The sequence below is a fragment of the Equus quagga genome, chromosome 6 (assembly GCF_021613505.1).
Source record: "Equus quagga isolate Etosha38 chromosome 6, UCLA_HA_Equagga_1.0, whole genome shotgun sequence".
In the NCBI taxonomy this organism is placed as follows: Eukaryota; Metazoa; Chordata; class Mammalia; order Perissodactyla; family Equidae; genus Equus; species Equus quagga.
Window position 1 is genome coordinate 13,010,749 of NC_060272.1, and position 26,505 is coordinate 13,037,253.

Consider the following 26,505-nt stretch of genomic DNA (forward strand, 5'->3'; position numbering starts at 1 on the left):
ATCCTGTCCCCAGAGCCCCACGACGAGGCCTTGCTGACCGTCGGGCCCCCTCCCCTCACTCGAGCTTCAGTTTCCTATATGGCATCTCACTTTTCAACATGGAAGACCAGCCAGGAGGCCCGACGTGTGAAGGAAACCTCTTAAAGAAACATGCCAAAACAGAGAAAAGGGCAATTGAGGAGAAAGAGAGGCAGTGCAGGGAAGATGAAAACTTAAAGGAAACCCAAAGCCATGACAATATCCCCCCGAAGATGAGAGATGGTCTTGTGCCATGAAAGGACAGGATGCTAACAAAATGAGAGAACAAGAAAAAGATCTTGGGAATAAGTGTGATGGCAAAAATTTTTTAAAAATTAATAGAATTGGAAGATAAAGTAGAATATAAAGGAAAATACCTGGAAAAAAGGAGAAAAAAATTGGAAGATTAATCCAGGAAATGCAACATCTTGAGTATTAGGAAATCCAGAAAACAAAGAAGAAGTAAGGAGAAGGAAGAAATTCCCCATGATCCAAGACAATGAGTTTCCAAATGGAAATTGCTGGCATAGCACATGAAAAAAACCGACGTGAAAGTACATCATCACAGACTCTCAGAATCCAAGGATGAAAGGGAAGACCTTAAGAGCCTCCGGAGAGAAAAGCTAGAGACCTGTACAAGGATTGTGGGTCCCAGTGGAACCCGACTGCTCAGCAAGAACTTCTGGAATTAGAAAACCAAGAAGAAATGCCTTTAGAGTTCTGAAGGGAATTATTTCTAGAATATTCTGTATTGTTAATCCAGGGCGGAAAAGAATAAGCTTCAGTAAAGTGAGGGAGTCAACCAAGAAGGGGCCATGGGACCCAGGGACCCCTGGGCTCTGGCACAGGATGAGGCTCAGGGAAGTGGGAGGGGACGTCCCGGATGGCAGCCGTCCCGAGGCCCCAGGCTGGAGCAGGATGGGCCCCGGGAGCGATGGCTCCAGGGAAAAACAGAACCCATGATGGTCAAGGCCAAGGATTCCTACAGCGCTTGCAAAAAATGTGAGGGCCATCACTGTCAGAGAAACTTGAGCAAAGAACAAGAAAAAAAGTGAAGTAATTTTTAATTCCAAGAAAAACAAAAAGTCGTCCAAGAAAGGAAATTAATCATAGTACACTATGTGCCTTATCTGGGAACAGCGTTACTGAGTTCTAATGCTGAACTGAATATGGATTGACCAGAAATCGTGAGATGAGTCTGCTGGAGGAACGTGGGGCCGAGAGTGTGAGTTGTTTGGGGCGCGTGGGTGGGAGCCGCCGTGGGGCTTCAGGAGCGATAGGAAGCGCAGCGAACATTTAAAGCAGGTCTCCAGCGCTGCAGCACCGGCTGGTGGGAACTCAGGCAGCCATCGCAGTGGTCCTCCAGGCAGGGGGCTGTTATTACTCTTATAGCTGAGGAAGCCGAGGCACAGAGAGGTTAAGTGGTTTGCCTAAAGCCACACCGTTAATAAGTGTCTAGCCAGGATTTCAACCCAGGCAAATTGGTTCTAAAGTCTGCTTTAAACCACTATGCTCACCTGCTTTTAGGGTAAGAAGGCAAACAATTTAAAACATGAAGCAATAGCAGAATAAGTAACCAAGAATATGGAGATAAAGACCAAATGCAACAGTTAAAAGGCTGAAAGTGTCGCCTCAAGGGAGTGGCAAGGGGTAGGAATTTCGTTTTTCTTGTAAGATTATTCGACTTTTTCCTCAGGGACACGTGTTACTTCGAAAATGTGATCAAAGGGGGGAAATGCCCGGGCGCAGGGAGGAGGAGAGCGGGGCTCCACCCTGAGACCCGGCGGCTGGCCCACGGTTCCCGAGCTCCCTTCCAGCCCTCCCCGTGTGGCCGTGAGCAATACACGCACCGTCCAGAGCAGCCCGGGGGCGGGCAGGGCCGGGGACAGGCTGGGGGGAACAGAGCAGCGGGCCCGTTAGGGGACAGACCTCGGGCAAGCGAGGGTGGCAGAGGGGAGGCGGGTGAGCACTCTGGCCCCTGGAGGACCTGGAGGCGGTGCTGACAGAAGGTGCTGGAAGACAGGATGCGAGTGTGGGAGAGCCGTTGGGTGGCTCCTTCTCAGCGCTGCTCTCCAGGCTGCCACGCAGCCTGTCCAACCCACTGCCACCCTCTGGGCCCTGGGCTTCCTGGAGACGCTCCCTGCGTCCCTGTCACTGTGAGCAGGCTCCAGGCGCGTCCTGACGCCCTCTCGGGTCCCCCCCGCGCCAGCAGCAGTCCTGCGCGTCACTGCAGGGCCTGCGGCTCCTCTTCCGGTTCCGCTTCCCTCCGCGCCTGCCCTTCCAGGCTCTTCCAGATCCCTGTCCCGACCGAGGCGCGCCGCCCCCTTCGGCCCCGCACTCTCATCTGACCTTCCCCTGTTGTGAGAGTCCCCGGAACTAGAGCTCCCGTCATTCCCGGTCCTGCTCGGGTCCAGCTGTCACGTGCTCAGAGTGCGTGTGCCCAGCCAGCCTTGCGTTCCCCCACGGCCAGGCCTCTCCGAGTGCCATTTGCCCGAAACCCATGGGAGTCTCGACGTTGCACAGAGCGGTGCCCGAGACCCGGGCCGCGGGGGACGCAGGGGGACGAGCTGTGTTGGGCCGTGGGGGCCGCCCGCCACCCCGAGGCCCTGAAAAGGTGCTCAAGGGCGAGACCCCAGAGCGGCTGCGGGTTGCTGAGAAGAGAGTGGAAGTCCTGCGAGTTGTGTGACTTCCTCAAGGGCCACTTGGCCACGCGCTTGGGGGCAGCGCTCTCTGGGCACACCCCGGTGTCCAGGGGGCGTCGCTTCCGCGCGTTCCTGGCCGGTCGTGCGCTGCCGCTGGCAGGTGGGCGCGCCGGTCCTTTGCCGGGGGTCTCGCGGCGGTGGGGACGGAGCAGCGACACGCCGGGCGCGAGCAGGGCCACCCCCGTTTAACTTTCATTCCCTTTTTTGTCTGAGTCACTCTTACACAAATCACTTTTGTGGATTATGTAACAATCTGTGGCCGGGACCCAGGCGAGTGGTAAATATTTACCTTCACATCGGAGCCAAGGTCGCCGCGCTGAGTCACGGTGAGTCACAGGGAAGCGGCATTACCCTCCAGGACCTTGAAAAAGGACACCGAAAGGTGCGACTGTTCAAGTCTGGCTGGGTAATACTGCCAGGACCAGAATGTCAATTTACTGAGTTCTCTCTTGTAGCCGATTACAGGTGACTATTTTACACACACACACACACACACACACACACACACACACAGAGTGTGTATAGAGAGAGACATACTTGCTTGTCATTATTTCTCTTTCCTGTAACATTTATTGTGTAATTTTTCAAGTCCCTTTAAAAAAAAGGTTGAAAACTAACTGCTCTAAAAAACAGCAGTTCTGCAGGGCTCGATCCCAGGACAGGCTGTCTCCATCTGATAAGTTCTTAAAATGAGTGCCTTCTCCCAGAATATTGACTATCCAGTCTGGGCGGGTGGTGTTCCCTGGAGCCTCAGAGCCCAGCAGGCGGTCAGGAGTGGTGGGCTCTGGGTGGCACTGGGCGTTGGGAGCAGCTGCTCACCCACGCAGCCTGAACCGTGTACCCTCTGGTCCTTCCCAGTTTCCAACCCCTGCTGAGACCGAAGCCCCCGCCGGGTTCTGACTCTAGACCACCGACCTAGTCTGCGTCCTTTCTCCTCTGCAGCATCCCCGGCCGGCATGACCCACGTGTTCGTGTACGGGACCCTGAAGAGAGGCCAGCCCAACCACAAGGTGCTGCTGGGCGGCACCCACGGCCGCGCCGCCTTCCAGGGCCGGGGCCGCACGGCGGAGCCGTACCCCTTGGTGATCGCTGGAGAACACAACGTCCCGCGTCTGCTCAACGTCCCGGGGCAGGGCCACCGCGTGGTCGGGGAGATCTACGCCGTGGACGAGCAGATGCTGCGCTTCCTCGATGAGTTCGAAGGCTGCCCAGACATGTACCAGCGCACCCCGCTGCCGATCGCGGTCCTCGAGTGGGAGGGCACACGCGGCGCCCCCAGGGAGACGCCCGCTGCCGACAGGACCGTGCAGTGCTTCGTGTACAGCACGGCCACCTTCCCGCCCGAGTGGCTGCACCTCCCGTACCACGACAATTACGACTCTCAGGGGCAGCACGGGCTTCGCTATAATCCCCGGGAGAACAGATGAGAAGTTCCCGGACGCTCATGGGTGGAGGGCAGAGGACCGTAAGATGGCCTCGGCGCGGTCCGCACTCGCCGAGTGTGGGGGGCAGTAATGCCCTTTGAACCAAGTGTTTGTCAAACGTAGTCTGTGGGGAAAGGAACAGTCCCTCTCTCAATGCAGCAGTTTCCCAAGCCATCGCACAAGACCGCGCCCTGACATCCCCCTCGGCCCGCCCCGTTCCTTGCGGCCTAAAGAGCACCGTGAGCTTGGATGTGCTGGGTAAGAAAAATTAGGATTTTGTTTCCCTAATTGACATTTCAGGAACTCATATGTTCTCATCCTTTTCTGTTTTTCTTCTTTGTGCTTTGCTTTAATCTGAAGATAACATTTAAAATGATCGTAAAGACCATGTGTTGCAGCTAGATTTTGGCAGCCCTACTGTACTGATTCTGACCTGTAGCACTAAGAAAAAAAATTTTAAGCTCATTTTGAACGTCTCAATGTAATAAAAGAAACTCAAGAAAAACATGCCGTATTTTGGAGTAGTTTTGGAGTATATATAACATCGTTCTTCACAATTTCCAGATCAAGCTTATTCAAAATGATTCTTAAAGCTGATTTAAACTTAAACTAGGTGCTTTGGGGAATCAAATATAAAAGTGTTTGTTAGTGCTATTTTGGCCCTTTTTTGGGTCTACTTATTTGGTAGAAGGTTCTTTTCCTTCTAATCCAGCAAAATAACAAGCACCCACTTGCTGGCAGACGGTAGCTGAACACCCTGACGTCAGATGGAAGCCCACCCAAGCCTGGAGCCCAGCGGCAAGGTCCCAGCGCTGCCTCCCCAAGGGAGCGGCATTTGGGGGTGGGCCTTTCAGAGAGGACCCAGCACTTTAGTAATTTGTTCTTCAGGCCTGACAGAAAGCTTAGCTTCCAAATACAAACAGCACTTAAAATAATTTTAGCAACGCACGAAGTACCAATTACTACCACCTCCATCTGATAATCTGTCAGCGTGGATTCAAATCAGTGCACGACTCTGCCTCTCCCTCCTTATCCGCCGAGTATGAAATGTATTCCAAGAATTTCAAAACCAAATGAAAATGCAGCTGCTGAGCCTCAGGACCCCTGTTCTCTGTCGAGAGAGCTTACTCTCCAACTTAATGGTAGACTGTGCTCGCTAACTGCATCGGGCACAAAAACGTGATCATTATTTTTAGCCCTTTTTTCTTAATTGCAAACTTGCTTCACAGAAACACAAAAAGGCGAGGATGGGTATCAGCTGAGGAGCTTGTGGCAGCCCCACCCGCAACAGTTGGGGTGAGGGAGCCCCGAGCAGAGCCTGTGGGATGGGGAAGGGGGGACCGTGAGTCAGCGCTCCCTAAGGTGATGCCTCCGGGGATCCAGCACTCACCCGGGAGGGTGAGCCACGCAGGAGGGGTCGCCAGAATCATCATCTGTGCCATGTGGGCTTTAGGAAGTTAGGGACAACCACAGGCGGGGTGAGGTCCTCAACCAGGAGGAAGCAGGTGATGAGATTATAAAGTGGCAAATGCTAATTTAGTGAAACCGAAGGCAAAGAACTGGGATTTATATAAATTTTTCTCAAGGACCACAATGAAACACTAGTATTTAAAGTCTACTGGCACAGCTCATAGCCTCTTATGTACATTGTCTTCATTCAAAAAAAGGGCAAACTAATATTTAGACAAATGCTCAGTTTTATTGATTTAATTTTGACATTAGGAAATCTCACAGCAGAAGTACAAATCATATGTACAAGTATTTATATCAATAAAAATTTCCATTGGTGATTTTTTGGCAGAACGTTGGTTTCTGACTATATGTGGAATAAATATGACCATGTAAAATCTGCCGCACAGGGGTGTTCCTGCAAAAGGCTTGAGTAAATTGCGTGTGAGAGAATCATAATACAAATGGCTAATTAAATTGGGTGATGACTGAAAGGCTATAAATACTTCATTCCAGTTCCACGAGCAGATCTCCTTCCCCAACTGTGTCTCCAGCTTTACAATGCACCAATTTCACCTTGAATTAAAAAAAAGGGGGGAGGGGTAAGAATCATTAACTAGACCAGGAGGGAGCAATCTCGTCATTCGTTTCTGGAAATGAAGAGACAGGCTGGCGGGCCCCGGAGCACAGGTAGAGCACTTGGTGGCCCAGCAGAGGGGACTGAGCGCACAGGGACATCCTCGTGGAGGGCCGTGACTCGCCACCTTCCCCTCTCCCGTCCTTGTCCGTCCTGAAAGTCACTGGTCCAAGGGAATTTCTGCTGTCACGTGCCCGCTGGCCCTTGCACGGGGTGCACCTGGGGCTGCAGCCAGCATCCCCAAAGCCAAAAGTGTTTCTGCTGGATGACTCTCAACAGGCAGCCCTCCCAGCCTCTCTCATGGTTTCAGGTCGTAGAAATGTTCTCTGAGAATTAATGGTACACTTAGTTTAGTGTCAAAAAAAAAAAAAAATACAAGAATCAAAACAGGTGGGGACCGGCCCCGTGGCCGAGTGGTTAAGTTCGTGCGCTCCACTTCAACAGCCCAGGGTTTCGCCGGTTCGGATCCTGGGTGCGGACATGGCACCGCTCATCAGTCCACACTGAGGTGGCGTCCCACATGCCACAACTAGAAGGACCCACAACTAAAAATACACAACTATGTACCAGGGGGCTTTGGGGAGAAAAAGGAAAAATAAAATCTTTAAAAAAAAATGTTACTGAATATAATGTTGGGAGAAAAAAAAAAAAGAATGAGAACAGGTGCTAACTAACAGGAGAAACGCCCTAACCTGCTGGCACACTTCCTTCCCAAGGGGATGAGCACTCAGAAGACGTGCGGCTGCTCGGCCGGGACTTCCTGGCGTGATGGGGGACGACCACTGAGCTCCCACAACGTTGCTACTGTTTTCATTCTACTGATTTCTCCAGATTTTAACTAAGTTTTGCTTTCCCAAATTTATGTTCAGCTTTAAAATGAGCGGGGAGGGGTTGGAGTGAGGAAGAGACAGTCATTTGACTTCCAGGAGGTTCTTACTCAGGCATGAAAATGAACAACGGGTCAGCACTAACTGGCCATGCAGGCAAGTGGCAAAGAGGAGAAATGCTGGAGACGGCGGGTTCGGTGCCCTGGCCTGTGTCCCCACCCCTCTGCTATGAGCCAGAGGCTAGAAGGGCCTTTTCCCTTGAATTCCAGCCCGTGGTCTTTGAGGACAATGTGGACCTATGCGATGCCTACTTCAAAGGCCTCGTCGGGCAGGTGCTGTCCGCACTGAAGTGGCTGCTCTTTAGGATCTGAAGCTTCAGTGTCTGTATAGGATGTATTTTCATGGTGCTGCGTTTATCAGAGTGGGGGGCCTGTTCCCACTGTGAGCCTTTTCTCCGGGAGGAAAAACGGCCCTCCCAAATAAGAACCGCCAGCCCCCAGGTTCGCCAGGGTCTGCTCCTCTGTGCAGGGGCCTTGGCCACTCCTGGCTGCCCTGCTGGGGGTAGGAGGAAACAGGATGGGCAGGAAGGACTCCCGTTGGTAGGGGTCAGGCCAAAGTACAAATTCACCAGAGCCCACGAGCACCCTGAAGGCAGCTCCGGGCTGCTGACGGCCTGGGAGCAGCTAAGCCTCCAGCAGGAAACCCGCCACCAGGATGTAAAATACCCTGAAGGACACGAGCTCCACGCCCAGCAACCCAGTAGTACCTCAGGACCTTAGTACCTCGGTCCAGCAACACAGGCCCTTGGCATGCATCTGACCTATATTCTGGGTCCCCCTAAATGAGGCCATGTTCTCATCGTGGATGGGAATTTCATGACACTGATGCAGCATAAATGTTAAATAATCCCAAGGAACAAATATAACAATTTTTACAAGAGCAGAAACCAACATTTTCTTGTTCACTTTTAAAAAAGTAATCAGAAGTAGAAAGCAAGATTTCTAAAAAACCGCACATCATGCCATTCTCCTCTCCCAAACCCCACAAGACTAGGCGCGCCATCGGCAGCCCCCTCCACCCTGGCCAGCCAGCTCCGGGCCCCCAGCCACACACTGGGCCTCTGCCCTCCCAGCTGGGACTCAACTGGGTGTCCCCTCAGCCTGTTCTGAGCATCGGTTTCATTTTCCACTGAGGTGACAGACGGAGGCTGTGTCTCTCCGAGGCAGACTTCGCTGAGCTGACAGTTCCTCTCTGCCGGGCACCCAGGCCCCAAGGCTGTGGCTCGCTCTCCAGGCCCGGCCACAGCGCAGGGCCCGGCCAGCCTCTCTCTGAGTCAGACACTTCCACCCGAAACTGTCCTTCAGAAAATCATCATTCTGCTATGCACAGGGTCTTTTTAGTCACAGAAAAAATTAAGGAAGTTACTACTTAAAATGACTTTTCTATTTTCTTCAAGGAGAAAATACATTTAAGAAGTTTTACTCAACAAATTTCAGTACTAACACATCTCCCTTTTTTCTCTCTTAAATCATGAAGTCCCACATGGTACATGGAGTTTTCAGCTCTTCTTGATCAAAAATTGAATTGTTCTCTTTGTGGAGAAATTACCTTGCAGAGTTACATTAATTTTTGCAGTCTCTAAAACCGTTTCCCGCTGTGCCACCTAAGTCTCAGATAACTAACTGCCTCCAAGACAGATGTAAACATTAAAAATTAAAGGCCCCTTAATTTGAAAGACATTAAGAAGAAGAACAATTGTTCTCTGACTACCTGAGCATCATCAGGCTTGGGGAAGGCCTGCTCTCCGTGAGGCGGGGCCGCGCCCATGCAGAGTGAGGAGCTCCCACCTCACTGTCCTGTCTGCAGGGGTCAGGGGGAAGAGAGCACCTCTGAGGTTCCCTTCAGGCCTAACTGTCCAAGACTCAAAGGTGGACGTCCCGCTTCCTGTCACAGAGCCGGTGTGTGCTGGCGGGAACTTGGGGACGTACCTTGCCAGTTTTCCCAGCTGTCATGCTGTTCTGCATCTTCATGGCTTCAATCACACAAATTTCCTGACCTTCTGCTACCTGGGAAACAAACAAAAAATGGACAGAAGTTTTAAAAGCATTCTAAAACTTCATATTCCAAGTTCGTCTTTCAGGGACAGCAGAGAAAGAACATTCCCTCTGTCGTGGTTAAGTCCTGGTCAGAAAAAACCCCTGATACTGGAGGATCGGGGGTGCAGGTTGTGGGCGTGCCCTGGGAATCTGAATCTGCCTTTGCCACAGAGATGTGGCAAAAATGGAATGTTTCCCACTCACGTGAAATGTTCAGAATTGGCAAATCTCTATAGACAGAAAGATTTGTGGTTCCCAGGGGCTGGGGAGAGAGGGCAGTGATTGCTGGGTACAGGGCTTCTTTTGGGGTGATGAAAATGTTCTAAGATTGACTGGTGATGGCTGCACAACTCTGGGAATGGACCCAAACCACTGAAGGGCACACTGTCGGGTGAAAGGTATTGTAGGTGAATTTTCTCTCAGTAAAGCTGTTCTCTAAGCATGGAGTTCTGTCTATAGCCTGGAGAGCTGGGAACAGCCGAGCATCCAGGCCATGGGGACCACCGTCCCAACCTACGCAAGACATGGCGAGTCCTGAGGACGGCGTGGCACCCGGAAAGTGCAGGTGGTGATTCCCAGCGCTTTGCCCCTCCCCTGCAAGGAGACGGAGGCTCCTGCAGGCACGCTCAAGCTTCCTTTCATGAGGAGGGAAATCCAGGCAGAGCTGGGTGAGCACCCCCTGGGGTTAAACCTGGGGGTCCACCCAGGAGTCAGCTGTGACTAAAAGCTGCTCTCCTTATGCTCTTGCCTCCGCCCTCGATGGGCAAGCATCAAGGTGCTGGGCCCAGTTTTTCCCTATCTTTGTGAGAAGAGGCCTCCCAGTCTTTGAAATGGGAGAGTTGAATTTCTTAGGGCAACCGGCTGGCTGGGGTGCTGGTGGGCATCCTGGTGTGGGGCTCTGGACATTGGCACCGCACGGCTGTGCTTGTCCAGTGTCACAGAAGTGCCTGGAGAGTGTTCTTTCCTGAAATCCCCAGATGATGTCCACCCCCCCACCGCGGCCCCCCGCACGGCACCAGCTGTCTTGCTGGCAGTCGGGGCTGCCTGAGCTCCATGCATTCCTCTCCTCCGCTGATCAGGTGGTGGGCTGCTTTTTCCTGGCACAGAAATATAGGAAGAGAGGGGATGCCAACGCTCCGGTGCTGGCACGGCAGAGAGACTGTGCTGGAGAGCCGGGCTTTGTGGCTCTGTGCTCGCTGCCCTTTCTGATTCATTTTCACCTGGCATCTGCATTCCATGGGGAGGGAAGAGCTAACCAGGAGGGCTGTTCTCCAAAACGCAGAGGGACAGGAGTGAGGGCAGCTCAAAGACAATGCAGATGCCCAGTCAGGGTGTCAGAACAGCTACCCCCGCAAGTCGTCATTTGAGAGCCCTTTTCCTCCTTTCAGAGGCAGGCAGGGACCAGGCAAGATGGGAGAAAGGCGAGTTCCCTGGAGTAGCACCTCTGTGCATTTAGCTCCACACGGAAAACCCTGGTGGACCCAGACCACGGCTCTTAGAGGCTGAGGGTCCAGAGCCAGCCTCATGAACCAGCATCCCAACCCAAGGGCTGGGCATTCTGGCCACAGGGCTGGGGTGGCTTTCTGAGAAATGAATCTGAAATTCAACAGTGGAAAGTCTATCCAAAAATTCGTTGCCGGCTCTCCACCTCTGGGCTCTGGTAGCTCCTTCCTTCACAGGTGGAGGAGTGCCCGTCGTGGGGGCCCGTGTGTGTTCGCCTTGCACTCTCCACCCAGCCAGGCTTCCTCTGCTAGCATCTGAGAGCCCAGGGCCTGCTCAGAGCCCCCGTCTCACCATCCCTGGCCCACAGACTTCTCTTAGGTGGGTACAACCTTGCTCCTCTGCAGCTGCTCAGCCACTGCCCAGCTTCCCCTGGCCAGACAGAGCGCCCCTCACTGCTGCTTTATGGGATCTTCAAGTAAGTGAATTGACAGTTAATGCAGATATGAAAAAGAGATGAACCCAGGAGATTTCCAGTGGCCACGCCAAGGGGACACAGATCTGACAACGATACCCACAGGAAACATGCAGAAGGACGGCTGGGCCTGGGCCACAGTCCCACACCAGGCTCCAGCCGGCCACACTGGAGGTTAGATCAGGGCCTGCCGGAGCCTGGGGGCCATGGGAGACAGTCAACAAGTTTATGGGGGCTCTGCTGCGGCTGCCCACCGACCACCTCTCCTGGCTGGCCCCGTGTGCTTGTTGCGTGGGTGATTTGCAAAGAGGTGACACACAGGTGACTGCAAGTGGCAGGTCCTCAATCATTAATCAGAAAAACAGAACCTCTGACTTAGCCCAGAGATACTCAGGAGAGGTGGGCAAGTGCCACAGTTAGCCCCTCCCTTCTCTGACGCTGTGAGTCTGGTTCAAAGACGGAGCCGTGGAAGGAAGGGCTCCGGCTTCCTCTTCTCTCCCCTGTGTCTGCTGGTCTCTACTTAGAGTATTTAGCTGTCGATGGAAATCGAGTGATTCATCTCTTTCTCTGTTCACTTACGACAACCTGTTTGTAGTCTGTTTTCACTCATTTGTCCCTAAAAGAGACAGGCCTCTTGGAGGTTGCACCTGGATATCCCACAAAACAGATACATTTTGGTCAGGAGAATCATGCTGTCTCTCCACATACACACATGCAAACACGTACATGCACATGAACTTGATCTAAATTCAAGTTATTTCATCCCTCAAAAATCTAAGTCAGAACTGGATAAAGAAGATATGGTGTATATATACACAATGGAATACTACTCAGCCATAAAAGAGGACCAAATTGTTCCATTCGCATCAACATGGATGGACCTTGAGGATATTATGTTAAGCGAAATAAGCCAGACAGAGAAAGACGAACTCTATATGACTCCACTTATAGGTGGAAGTTAACATATTGACAAGGAGAACCGATTGGTGGTTACCAGGGGAAAGAGGGGGTGGGGGGAGGGCACACAGGGTGAAGTGGTGTACCCACAACATTACTAACAATAATGTACAACTGAAATCTCACAAGGTTGTAATCTATCATAATCTTAATTAAAAAATTTAAAAAAAATTACTATACAATAAAAAAAAATCTAAGTCAGAAAAGCAAATATAGTGCAAACCGTAAGTCAGAGCGCACAGACAGGGCTATAAAGGGTGCTCCACCAGTGACTGGGCCCGCACGAGCTCTAGTTCCAACAAAACCGAGACAGCATCCCCCAGGCCTCTCACCCCACACTGGGCGCCTCCCTGTCCTGCCCGCTCCCCTGCCCTCCCGGGCTCCGGAGGGAGCGAGGAGGCAGCAGCCACACCTCCGGCTCCCGGGGCATTAACTGAGTGAGTGGCCAGGGTGCTTAGTCCTTCGCAGTTTCCGTCAGACAGCTCCCACTGCTACTGAAGGACTTGGGTGCGCACACTTCCCTAACATTTTTGTGAATCATCTGACAAAGACTTAACCATTGTGACAGGATGTCTCCAACATCGGGCTTACAACGTGGTCACAAGCCTCGCAAGTCTTTTCAATAAACTTAGTCAGCCTGACGTACTTCTCCGCTCCCTGTCTAATTGGTGTAAAGTTTAGAGGCCTGAATCTTATATCTTTCATCCGGCTTATTGCGTCCTCTCCTTTGACACGGGGTCAAGGTTCACATTCGCATCCGATTATCAGAGCGCACTCATTAAGAGGGAGCCTGCCTTGCCCCAGAATGAGTAAGCTGGAGAGAAAACTCGGCCCAGCCACTCAGCAGATTTTAGCATGTTCAGGAGGCCTGAATGTCACCCGGCACCGCTCTGTGCTGAAGAGTGTCAGACATCTCCAGCTGATGATTAATTGTGAGTGATGGGAACTAAAATCCAGTAAAGCCAGCTGCTTGCCATGGTCGGCAGAATGACTCTAATGGATATAGGCTGCCAATTTTCCAGTTTTACTGGCAAGTCTTCCAAGTGTAATTACGGGAAGTTATAAATGATATGGAAATCTATCAAGTCCCATCTATTTCCAGAGGACTCTTTCCCCTGAGACTTTCATCTTCAAGCTTATAGGATGCTTTGTGGTGCTAATGATCTAAATCACTTCTTATTTCTGACTAAAGCCCCCAATATCCTTCTACCAAGTTCACTTCCCTCCTTCCCCAAAGATGGAAAGACACAGAGCCTTCTCCTGCACGTGTCCCTCTCGGAAAACATGCTAAGACTGGGACACGCTTGGCAACTTGTATCGTTCAAATTGCAAATGCAAGAAGAAAGCTCAAAGAAAGTGTAGGAAAAGGAGAAGAGAAAGGGGAAAAAAGAACCCCCCCCCAAACATGAACGGAAGCCCCGAAAAGTACAGACTTGAAAGCTGTGCCCAATACCAGATATTCATCAGAAGGTGGTGTAGCTCACTAATCTTATTTGATTTGGAATAAAAGCATGAAAATGATGGCAAAGGCCTAAAATTGGAGATGTGAAGGATGACTGCACCGTATTCCATTTCTCAATTTCATCCTTCAGAGCCACAAAATGGGGTGATACAGTGACGGGATGAGATTTACAGTAACAGCTGTGCTCTTCCCACACAAGGGAGGCCCTTCTAATGGGCTAAGGTCTGTTTGGAACAGACGGGGAGTAACAAAACAAGGTCCCCTATTAAGAGAGTGCAGTCATATTTCTGATAAAGAAAATGATTATGGGAGTCGGGTTTCCTTTAAGATGGCCCCTACCCTCTTTTGTCGTCCCAAACTAGGGCTGTTTTAAAGGTGTTATCCTTTAAATATAGGAAAGAGGATGTAAATGGCATGGAGGGTTTTTCCCCCTGTAAGCCTGCTCTCTAGCAACTGTAAAGAATGCATAGGAAACTGTGCCAGTGGCATATGGCTTTCTACTGTGCTAAACATTCATACAAAAGACAGGTTCATCAGTCATTGGAGTATCTGGATAAAAAATTAGCTCCTGATGGATGGTATTTTGAGCTTACCTGCTGCTCGTACATTACCAGAGAAACACAGGTTTTGAAACCCACATGACATTAGAAACTGCAGACCATGAAATACGACACGTGCAGGAGCACATAATGTACGCCAGATTATACAAAATAATAAATAAGCTATTTAAACCCTCTGCCTAAAATTGGGCCCGCTGCAAGGAACCCTGGGTCACTTCTACACAGGCCAATTAATGCACAGCATCTGCCGTATAGAAGCGGGGCATGAAGCACTTCCGAATGATTTCAGCAATTAAAAGAAAACTGTTTCCTGCCTGTTCAGACAGCAACTGTTTCAATGCAAGAGTGAGCACCAAATCACTGTGTGCAGCTGAAAAATTAAGTCCCTTTTTTGGGGAAGAGGGGTGGGTGGGAGGAAGAATTTTCATGGAAAATGGAGCCTTCTTTTGTTGTCCTACATTCCGTGTTCTTCTGCCAAATTAGACAGAAGGCTCGGAGGGCTGACCGGCCCGCTGCAGTGTCCCCTTCTGCACGGGGCGGCCGGAAGCTGGGATCAATCTCAACCCCGCTGACGACTCCACACAAGTGAAAATCCTTCAATTACATTTTTAAAGGCTGTTCTACTTAGAACACAGGTGCCTGAATGCGGTGCATTTTAAGGTCCTTATATCTGAAGAAAGATGCAGTTAACAGCCACCAGAAAAGGACATCTCAGATTTGGTTAAAAGGCACTGCTAGAATCTGATTATAAAAACTTCCTCTTTCTGAGCTGGTAAGATAGGGTGGTAAATATCCCCTGATATTTGCGGAAGAAGAAATGTGCATTCGCATCCCAACATCTGCACGTAAAGAGGGAGGGAGACAGACCCCAGGAGATTGTGCCGTATTTAAGCAATGATGGAACAAACCATCATCCAATTACAAAGAGAAGGCAGGCTACAGAAATGCCGCCAAAGCCCTTCTCTGCGCTCTAAGGCCTTCTTTAATGGGTCTGTGCACAAGCCGACTCCCTGCGAAGGGCACGCGCGGGGAGAGGGCGCACGCTCCACCGTGGCCGCCGCTCTGGGGGCCTGCGGGCCGCACGTCTGCCCTGCGCGCCCCCCTCGCCCTCCTGCCTGCAGCTGCCTCCCCGGAACCGGAACCGGGCGGCGGGCCGGGAAGCAGGGAGCTGAGGGGCTCAGGGAAGGAGCACAGGGTTGTGGCCAATATAAAATGAGTCCAGTTTTTCTTAAAATTCCTTAAAATGAAGAAAAACATTACTCCCTACTGCCCTCTAAGTTAGTTCAAAACTGGAGCCAAAGCCTCTAGTTACAGAGAGAACTAGTTAAGACTGACGTCATTTACAATATCTGCAAGAAATCAATCTGGATTCTCTACCCTTGTGAAATATGCCGTTTTAAAGGATTCACTGAAATGATGATTTTTTTTTTAAGCAAAAGGGTGAGAAAAGATATTTTGAATCTTAGTAAGGTTAAGAACTGTCATCTTCAAAATGTTTAAAACAAAGATAACATACCCTCCAACCCCAAGTAGATCATTCCTTGAGAAATAAAATAAAATGCCAGACTTGCAGGAGACTTGCCTACAATATTTAATTTATTGATGGATCTGTGAAAATATTTTCTCTTATATTGACAGTTATCATTGTTAAATTGTAAAAATTCCCAAATTGTTACCTCCAACAAAAATTAACCCTAACATTTAAAAATAAATGCTATCTGGAAGAGATAAAAAGGCCAAATTCAGGATAGCTGTTGCCTCTGAAGAAGGCAGGACAAGAGTTTGAATGGAGAGGCCGCAGGGTGCGGTCACTATATAAGCAACGTTTCACTGTGACATAAAATAAGAAGCCGATCTGCTAAAGGCGAGCAGAGAGCACATGAGTGCTCGTTGTATCAGGCTCTCTAACTTTATGTTTGTAATATTTCATAATTTAAAGTTTAAAATGTTAAATAATGAATGCATGAATCTATTTGTACACGTTTTGGAATACAATCTGAGGTTTGGGTGAAAAACTGGCATCCTGTCAAACTGCTTTAATAACCACTGCTATAAAATATGTAAATTTAATTATTGTAATCATTTCATGATTGCAAATCAAGGTATCTGGAAACTGGAGAATCTGTCCCGCAGCCAGGCCAGGGCCTCTGCCGGGGGAGACGCCGTCACTGACCCTGGGCTGTGGGAGGCGCACAAGTCACGGCCAGACGGACACATCTCAGGAGGGCCCAGCCCAACCCTTCTCATCTGGAACAGCCAAGGGCAAGGGAGGTTTCCACTCCTTTTTCTCTAAGACACACAAAACAAAGGTGTCTGCCAAGTCTATCTGCGAATTCCCCAAGGTCAGCTGTAAGCTCAATTACAGATGCTTTAGGGACGAAGGGAGGTGCGAGCATCACGCTCTGAAACAGGGCACCTGTGTCTGGTGATCGGCGGTCATCCGCCTGCTTGGGAGCCCGCCCCCGAGGGAGCACTTGCAAGGAGGGAAAAAATCAGGGTAAAATCGGGGTGGTACTCCTAGTAATGGTGACAAATTTTGTTTCTTGTGCACTTTATACTACACCATTTTTTGCCTAAGACACCGTTCACAAGAACAACAACGCAAACACGTCACTATCCTGCTTGAAGATGAGTTCCACTAGAAGCTGGACCACAGGGAGACTCCAGAGTCCCTCTCACTAATCTTGGGCTAAGTGGCAAGAGAAAGCAGCAACAGGTACCTACCGTCAACCTATTATTTCACCTGGTCTCACAAATAAGGAACAGTAATAATTAAAAATGGAAGAAACATAAATGGGTATACAGCCTGCTTCTGCTTCACGCCTCACTTAATTGTTAACATATAAATAAGATGAATATTTCTCACACAAATCTGAGACGACTGCAGAATCCAAACAATCTCAACATCTAGAAAGAATTTTAATTAAATGCAATATTAAAATATCCCCTTGTGTTCCCTCATTTTTATTTTTTGTTTCGTTTCTGATATCAAAAGGCCAACAAAGCAAATGTGCTCATAATGACTTTATTTTATACTTCAAATTCAAAATGAAAACTGTGCAACAAATTCAGCAGCTGTAGGTCTGACGCTAATCTGTGGAAAAAATGTATTCGGCCATTATTGTGAAAGAATATATTTTTTAATATTTTTGTTCAAGAATATCACAAAGAAGTTTAAAAAATTAAAACAAGTTATAAAAAAATGCTAACTTTGATTATAGAAGTGCCGTCCAGCTTATGATAGTGTTAAATGTACAAATAGTTTTTTTCCAAACTGAAAAGAAAATCAGTCATCGTAGAAATATTTTCAGATTAAAAAAGGCCTATAGGGAAGGCACGTAGAAGTCATTCTGTCGGTTGTTTTCTGAGCGAAGTTTGTGATTCTTGCCTCTCGAGATCCACTCCTGCCCCGTTTCTTACTGGTTTGTTGCCTGTATGCATTCCACCAGAATCTCCTCCCCACAGGCTCCAAGAGGCTATTATACACTCACTGAAGAATGATTTTACTGCCACAGTTAAAGTTAAATACTATATAACGGACACTGAAAAAGTATTAGAAACTTTTGCTGTGGGAACCTGGAAAAAGGGCTTAGAGGACAGCCCAGCTTCGGGACCGAGGGCGGGAAAGCCTGTGCACGCCAGGCCCTCCTGCGCCTTTATCCCCACACAGCCGCCCCAAACCCTCCTGTGCTGAGGTTCCCTGACTCTGTTGACACTGTTTACTTCACAAACAGAGCTGTTATTTACGATTCATGCGACACTTCTGTGGAACACATAATGGCCAGGCCCACCTTTCTAAGATGTGCCAAATTTTATGTAAGCTAAATATAAAAATTATAGATAACTGGAATCTAAACCATAAAAAATGACATTTCAAAGAAATGTAGAATACTTGTTGGCTCTTAGCTGTTTTTTAGGTTCTTGTTTTCCTTGAAAATACAGAGATGCTTGATCCCATTATCTTTCTACTGCAAAAAGCAGAACCTTGGCCCACCTATTGTTAGTAAGAACAACACAACATGCCCTGCAGTGTTAAAATAATTTAAAACCGCAAAACTGAAAAGTTGCAAGTATTATTTCCTTACAGTGGCCTCAAGGAAGTGCGGTGCCTTTGGTCCGAGAAGGTTCCTTGTGTTTTAATGACAGGAGGCAGATTTAACTGCAGAAGCTGCTGTAAGAGCTGGTGCTTGAACAGCCCAGCCTGCATTTGGTCTAGGTATTAGCGAACTGGGACATTTTTCACAAACAGTAACTCAGGAGAAAACACTGTTTATCAAAACGCAAGGGCACAGAATATGAAAGGACGTTCTGCCAGGACCCAAGTGGCGCTGGACACTGGAGAGAGTAATAGGAAGCGTGTGCTCTCCCCGACCAGCCTGGGCACACGCGTGCAAAGACCGCTGACGAGGGAGGTGAAGGACACAGATGAGGAGCCAGCTCACCAGGGGTGCACCCACCCCACCCCTGGACTCTGACTTTAAAGGAGTACATAGAAAATTAAGCCGTTCTTGAATACCCACATTTAATTACTGGTGCTGGTTTTCAATATTTGAGCTACCCCAGGGAACCAAGGACTAAAACCATTTCACTAAATGCCTTGTTTCCCACATTAAGTTATTAACCAGGAAATGGAAAGAGTAAAGGCTAAACTCTTCTGGTATCTGGAGAAGCTGCAGTTGTTGGAAACAAGAAGGCTGCTGGCTCCCTGTTCTCTGCCCGGAGAGCAGCCGCAGCCCGGGAGCTGGCGCAAACGGAGGAGAGAGAAGCACCCTGAGCCGCCCCGCCCTCAGGTTCTGACTCAGGTGTTGGAAAAATAAGGATTTCAGTTAAACACTTATTTTTTTTAAGTGCAAATGTGATTTTATAATTAAAGCCACACAATTAGGACTAACAAGCTCAGGATGGCAGTATATAGCCTATGTGGATTCCAGAAAGAGCTTAAGAAGGAAAATGAAAAAAACAAAATAACCCCCTCACACTGTTTGCCAACCTGCACTTCTAGTCACTAGAAGATTCCACTGACTGCTCTGAGGAGGCAGTGTGTCAGTGTAGGCATTCTTAATGCCAAGGCCAAGGGCTATCCTCTTAGGACCCTGATCCTATGGGATGAAGACAGACAGGGCAAACGTCTCCACTGTATTCAACACGTATCTGCACTGTAACGTATCACCTCGCCTGGATCCTTGACACACGTGGGTTAGAGACGATCGTAACGAGTGCTCATTCCAGGAGGCCAACGCTTTCAAGGTACACGGCACAAGTCATGGCCACCTAGCCTCTTTCATGCTTTTCTGGAAAAGCTGGTAGTTCCATTTCCCTCTCATCGAGTAAAGCAATTGTTAAGTCAGTTTTCCAGCTTCATATCAATTTCAGGGCTAATCATTTAAACAACTAAAACTGATCATTTTTTCTTAATATTCATTTACTGTGAATACTTTTCTAGAAGCCAATGCCAACTATAGGAGCTTTTCTCAACACTGTTTTACTTATGTTAATAAAGACATACAGCGCAGTTTTACTGTAATCTTTACAAGAAAAGATAGAAACTGCATCTTAACTGAGATCAAAATGGAATCACCAACGAAAGACTATCATGTTTGGCCGTTATTTCTGGACACATAAATAAAAATGCAAGTACTTAAGTGCCCCCTAGAAACCTTCTGGTTGCATCTTTGTTTTCTTTTTACGTTCACTGCTTATCAATAGACATTTCTATCAACGCTCTACGACAATGCGTGCATCCTGCCAATTCGTCCAGAGCACGTTGTCTCGAGACTTAGCTTGTGAGGAAACACTAATGTAGCTTTGATTTGTGCCTTAATGTCACAAGGTCAAGAGGAAAAACTTCAAACTGTGATCCCAAATTTTATTTATCAAGTTACAGAAGTGCTCTGGCACTACACGGATTACAGAATTAACTTTCCTTAGTTCCATTCCCGTTTTCCAGAAATCATGCAAAAAGTTCCCCATCACAGGGTTATTTCTTGGCATGAGTTCTTCAGGGATGCTTACAACACAGAGAGCTGGAGAGTAAATACGAATTTTAAATGAAATACTTTCTGAAACACTAAATTTGCCAAATAACAGAATGAATCTGGCCTATTTCTGTTCCGGCCCCAGATGGTTTGGGAGGGAGGCGCTCAGCGATATTGTTACTAACCTAATTCAGATGTGAAACAGTTGGACAAAGAATGCACAAAAGCTATTCTGCTGTTTTGGTGGGGGGCGGGGGGAGGTAGTATGACTCAAGAAAGACCCGCATGAGCGTGACTGTGCTGTACCCATCCCTGTCCCAGAGACAGGCCCAGTCCTTACCATGTCCCCGGGCTTGACAGAGACGGCCACCACCACGCCAGGCATCGGGGAACGCAGAGTACTGCTTGTGTCCTCAGCCACTTTTTCCAGCATAAATTTGTTCAATTCTGCGGCGAGTTTGGTTAAGATATGCACCTTGTACTTAAGGGAAAAAAATATAAATGAGTTTAAATGATGAACTTTTCCTCAAACATAGCGTTCATTCAAAAGCAGTTCTAAGCGTTTAAATTTAAATTATAACATCTTCGAAGTCAAATGGTTTTTAATTATTGTACACGAAAACAAAATTAATTATTAGTTTTTGGCATATTGTTGTGAGCCAGATAGTTAAGAAATTTCTTGAAATAAGAACTATTCCAGTAACTAGGGACAAATAATAATTATCCTGTACCATTCAGAAAAACATCTCAAAACTTTATAAAGAAAACAGTGAGAATTTTCCTTGTATTCCCTTCACTGCTCATAAACGTATCCCAATTAACACAAACCCAGCGGGCTGAGTGAGCTGATGGGAGAAAGGGGGTGACTGCCAATACTCACCAGTAGATGGCAGCAGATCGCCATCTCAAACCTCCTGCTCCCCTTAGGAGAGCGGCTATACCATTATCAATAAATTAAAACAAAGGGTTTCAGTGTTCACTTTGGGCAAAATAATATTTAAAATTCAATTTTTTCCCAGTGATATGAAATGTTACATGCAAAATTGAAAAAGGTGTCTTTTCTTTTTAGGCACAGAATTACGTAGTCTTCCAGCATTACAAGACGGTTAGGGTAGATAAAGATGAAATATAATGAGAGATAATGATATCAAGATTTCAAAACCATTGAAAGAAAATTATATGCACAGCCAACTATTTCAATGGCAGCTTTTGTAGATGGCTCTCGCGTTAAAGGTAGTTCAGTCAAATAGAACATTTCTAATAAAGAGAATTCCTGCCAGGCAGGAAAAATCCTAGATCTCTGTGAATAAATGTATGAGCCACAATTTGGTCTGTCCCAACAAACAAAACAAAATGGTTTGGGGAAGTGCTACTCAGTGAAGTCGGGAAGATTTCTGGATTCCTCCCAGATTGCGTTTCCCTTGGGTAAGATGCAGCATCACGGCACCTCCATTTTGTTGGAAAAAAGCTGCTGTAACTCAAAGCCTCCTGTGGGCATCATGATGGCAGGGATGCAAAAGCAAATAGAATTCGCCCTTTGATTCGATACAGGGTTGGCAGAAATCTCTAAGTGTGCTCTATACAGGACTTACTTTAAAAGGGTCGGGGGAGGCCCCAAAGAAGAGCTTTGATGGCCTAAGCTCCAAGCAGATTTGCGACACTGTGACAGGTTGAATAATAACATCTTTTGCATGTTTCTTTACTCCTGAGCGTGTTTTGCAATCAAGATATATAAGTGTCTGCCAGTTTCTGAAGGATATGATCCTTAAGGGAAATTACAGTGCAAATAAAAGCTTTTTGCTCCTATTAAAATTCATCTGAGTCATAAGTGGCAAGGGAAAAAAGCAAAAAGAGTGCATTCTGCTGTCAGTCTAATAAACATTCTGGGCAGAGGGACTATTTATCAATGATGACTTGTACCTCAAAGTCCTTCATTAAATCCATGGGGGGGGGGGGGATGGAAGGAGAGGAAAGAATATAATTGTGCCAAATTGCACAGTTTTAGTATCTGCTCTGTCGGCCTTGGAAAAGAAAATCCAACATTACCAGAATCATCAGTCAACCAAAAAGTTACTTTTCTAGCTGGCATCACCCTGAGCTGCTCCTTCCATGTGCCTGATCAGCACTGGGCCCAGTTGTCTTATTTTCAGTGTAGCATATACAGATCTATTTTTTCTTGTTTTTTCACACAGTTTGACTCCAAAATGTGAACTCTAAATTCAGGGAGAGTATGTTTCTACACTGAGGATAATAGGATTTATCACATTTCACCACAGTGGATACCCTTAAGAACTATTTTAGCTATATCACAAACAAGCCTCAATATAAATAAAGTGCCAAGATTGTACCGAGCTCCATTTCTCCCCAGAAATTACAAGATCCTGGCTAAAACTAGATCCTTTCCCTATTTTTATAATTTTCCTATCTTTTGGATTCCTTTCTCTGTGGGACTCCTGCTTTGCTTGGAAAGAGATTTAAAAGAGTCACAAAACTCAAGGCCTTTAGATGCAGTCTTTGTTATTGATGAGATGTTCCTCTTCCTTTTGTATTTGTTTATTGTTCTTAAATCTGTTTGGGGGATAAGCGACTTATTGTAATCACAAGTGAAAAATAACAATGGGGAAACGCCTCTCAGGAGAGGCCTTGTTGCAAATAGTTGGCTTAGAAATGACCTTTCTGAATATAAAAAGGGGAGGTAGCAAGAAGGTTCTCTTTTTAAGATTACCTTTGATGTTGTCCTGACCCCTTCAGCATGCCCACACAAACACACCTTCTCAAAACAACCTCTTGGCTCACCCGTGTGGCGGTACACGGGGCATGTGCCAGGATGGATCTAAGCGGAATGCAGCATATGGGCCCATCAGAATGAATTGCCTGGTGAGAACCGTAAAAGCCTTTTGATGCCCCAGAAAAGAAGTCATTTAAGAATGTACATTAGGGCTTTCAAAGCTTATGATCAAAACTGCTATTTATTGGTTTCTCTGAATTCTTAGGGGGCATGGGCGGAGCAGCCAACCAGTTGAGAGACTTCAGAAAAATGTCCTATGACGCGTGCAGAGCTGGGTTTTATGGTAGGCATTTAAATATTCCTAATGGGTCCTGTAAAACTTCCCTGGAGAGTTTGGATTTTAAGTTATTGTCTTCAAGTAGATAAACCACAAACTTGATGTGTTCTGGGGGTGAGAGTCCAAGATTTTAAAGGTGAATTGACAGGAGAAGCACGATCCAACAAGAAGCCAGAAGGTGCTCACCCTGCAAGGCCATGAGAAACTCCTACATGAGGGATTAGAAGCTGCTTGGTGGGGCCTGAAGTTGAGTACTTGAAGTGAAGCAGCTCCAGGTTGTGGGTTGTCAGTAGATGGAACCTCACTCTGCTGGGTTTGGGAGGTGCTCTCCAAACCACCGTTAAATAAGACGTGTAAGTCAGAGCAGGTGCTCTCCAGGGTGGCCTGGCTCCTCAACCCATACACGACAATAATAGGAGGACACGAGGTGTTAGCTAATGACCTAATTATGGTAAAATGACCCTAGCCCAGCTCTCTAAGCAAATTAATTTTATCGTGTCTACAATGTAAAACCATGTCTAACAAGAAAATTTCTCCCTAAAATTTCAAAAGAAAGAAAGAAAAAGGAATCATAGGATCAGGGAGAAAATTACAAAAGATGGACGATTAAAAGGGACACAATGGAAGTGTTTTAGAAATTAACATATAGCCCTTAAGGCGCAACCTGATAAAAGGGGGAAAGGTGGGAGCAGAGTGCTGTGGTTGTTGGCGGGAAGGTGGGAGCTGGTCACGGCCTGGGACTTGCTTAAGCAGACTTGGTTAACAAAAGCATCCTGCACAAACACAGCTCGTGCCCCAGAGATGGTACAGCAGCCCCACTATGGATGCACTCCTCCCAGATGGTCACACAAAACACCATCTCGCTGGTTCTGTATTAGTTCAGTACATGCATGTCCTTATGGAGTTTAAATCCATGTGCTTTCTAAGGCCTCTAGATTGACCAGCAATTTCACTCATTCCATGTGCTCACATGTCTGTATGACTTAGACGTCTGTGGGCTTCTCGCAAGATGAGCACTTCCAGTCTGCTTTACATACATTTTCAGTTGTGATTTCAGAGCCTCTAGCATTGTTCCTCTTGCAGCAGGCTCAGCTCTGGTTTCCATTTCTGCATCACTCTTCTGCTAACAGCAAGAATAGGTACAGCTGATGAACCGCTCACAGTTTTTCATGTTGACGGTAGGCCATCTCGGTCAACATCGAGTCAAGGGTAAACGATGAACCTTAAATGATGACCCTTTACTGTCAATTATTTTACATCAATTATCGTAACACTCTGAAGCACTGGCCATTGACTGTACATCCACCCTCACTAAGTAAGGTGGCATATACTTGTCTTCAAATACAAAGATCTCTTCTTATTCAAAGTCTTATAGTTTCTGGCCCGAAGGGTCTCCAACATTGAGCTGTGTCTTCATTTCCACAATGTGGCAGTGAGAGCTAACACTCAAATAGTCCCCTAAAAGTCTACTTTCCTAACTGTGAGCTGGAGAAAAATCATCAATGTTTTTCAAGTGACAGAAATGACTAGCTGCAAAAATGATGCATCTTTAAAAACATCAGTGTGTCAGAAAAGTGGAGAAAAACACTAAATGTAAGTTAAAACACTTAGGTGGAATTAGAATTGTAATTCAACCTTGTTTTCCTTCCCCAAATTCTCCGTGGGATATACAATTAACACTTGAGGAAAAAAATAACAAGGGCTCAAAGCCATGCAAAACACATTCCCCTCTGCTTTAGCCCTCAGGCCCAACAAACCCAAACCTACAAAAGCTGCGAGAAATAATCCTGAAAACGTACAGAACTGAAGCCTGTGGCTGTCCTTCTCTTGGAGGTACAACCAGGCCAAGAAGGTGAAATGAACAGACAGCAGTGGAAGCGCCTCGTACAGCTGCAGTCACTGGAGCAGCCTGTTAGCATAATGCTGTGACAACTCCATCGGCACAGTCTCAAGGTAGCTGTCAATCAGGATGCATCATTTAATCCAACAGCACTCGGAGGACTTTCTCCGACAACCCACACGACAGCATCTCTACAGCTCTATTTCTATCAGAGCCCAGTTGTGTTTACAATGCTGCTGTAATTAGACAAGATGCAACAGGCAGCAATATTATTGAGATTTCCATTTTGCAGTATTGCCCTGTAAAGTGTGATCTTGCTTCACAGAGTCATGCTAAATGACAAAAGGCTATTTTCTTCAGTCTCCCAGCTCAGACAGCGCTTCATTTGCAGCTATCTGTAATTAGATTAATGGTGTAGTGCAGCACAAAGCAGGCCCACTTCACATCAGATAGCATATGAATTAGGACAAACACTTACTTCAATTCCAGGCAGAGAAAGCAATGACTGGGGTATTTAGCATACCCTTTATGGTGGAATGAGATGTTAATTGTGTACCATTACCTCTAAACTGCTTGCTTGTTGTATAAATCACTGTGCTAATTGATGCAGAGATAGAAATGTAGCCACAGGCAAGAAAGCAAAGGAATGAGAGCAGAAGATGGTGGATAAAGGATTATCGAGTAAAACCATATGGAGATGAGGTTCCTTTGAGACCTTCCCTTTCTGCTCAGGAGCAGGATTTCTTAAAAGTACAGAAAAACTCTTGTACCAGGGAAAGAAAATTTAATTTTTCACATTCCTTTTTAAAAACACAAAAGCTTTTAAAAGTTCCTGGCTACAAGAAATCCAAATAAGAGGTATGTGGAATTAATCTGAATATACACTAGTAAAAACATGGACTGCGTAGTTTTCAAACAGTCAGAACTCCCCATCTGGGCTTCCGGCCCCTGGGTTAGTAAGTAGCACTTGCAGACTACCTGCAGGGGCGTGTCCCACCCAGCCGCCGGCAAAATCAGTTCTTTCCCAAGACTCGAAGTTGTTCTCCTAGACCAAAGCAGACAAAACACAAACTGAAACTCTGCCGGTTTAGGTCGCTATAGACTCCAATTATGTGGAGCATTTATTCAGGATGTGAATCCAACAGAACAGAATCATTTCCATCTGCCGTTGAAACAATGATTTCAACACCAGCACCAAAACACTAAAATCTGACTATTCCAGTTCATGATTTCACATCGATAGGAAGGAACTAGAAAGCAGATCTTTTTTCTTGTTTTTTCTAAAACTAGCAAAAATAATAAACAAAAGCACGTAGTAATTTAAAAGCTTCAGTCTCACTACAAACTGCTACTCTTCCTTTTTAAAATGTCCTGTTCAGCACTTAACAGCTCTTATTAGGGTAAAATGAACATCTCAGAAGCAAAACATAGAAACCAAATGCTCTCCTCAAAAAGTCGCACTGTTAAAGATCCACAGATAAACGTGCTCGTTGGAAGTTCATAAATCAAGTGCATGCACCCCGTGTATGTGTTCATAATTTTTTTAATAGCAAATCAACAGTAAGGTGCAAATTACTG

The 26,505-nt window shown here is 47.1% G+C and overlaps 2 protein-coding genes across 13 annotated transcripts in view; one reads left to right on the plus strand and one right to left on the minus strand.

The window, feature by feature from the left end:
* GGACT (gamma-glutamylamine cyclotransferase) overlaps positions 1-4,649 on the plus strand; it is a 48,507-nt gene extending 43,858 nt beyond the window's left edge. For 10 of the 12 annotated variants that reach the window (XM_046664158.1, XM_046664154.1, XM_046664152.1 and 7 more), the window contains one exon: positions 3,663-4,649. In XM_046664158.1, coding sequence (XP_046520114.1) covers positions 3,677-4,147 — 471 coding nt within the window. In that variant the 5' untranslated portion in view covers positions 3,663-3,676 and the 3' untranslated portion in view covers positions 4,148-4,649. Of the gene's footprint in view, positions 1-913; positions 1,244-2,909; positions 3,047-3,662 lie in introns of those variants that run through there. The other 2 variants (XM_046664162.1, XM_046664160.1) reach the window with 2 other exon arrangements.
* A 1,174-nt stretch (positions 4,650-5,823) lies between these two features.
* The window catches only part of PCCA (propionyl-CoA carboxylase subunit alpha), a 438,123-nt gene continuing 417,441 nt past the window's right edge, over positions 5,824-26,505 (minus strand). The window contains exons 22-24 of the mRNA XM_046664150.1: positions 20,363-20,503; positions 9,046-9,123; positions 5,824-6,169 (exon numbers count right to left, since the gene is read on the minus strand). Coding sequence (XP_046520106.1) covers positions 6,101-6,169; positions 9,046-9,123; positions 20,363-20,503 — 288 coding nt within the window. The 3' untranslated portion in view covers positions 5,824-6,100. The remainder of the gene's footprint in view (positions 6,170-9,045; positions 9,124-20,362; positions 20,504-26,505) is intronic.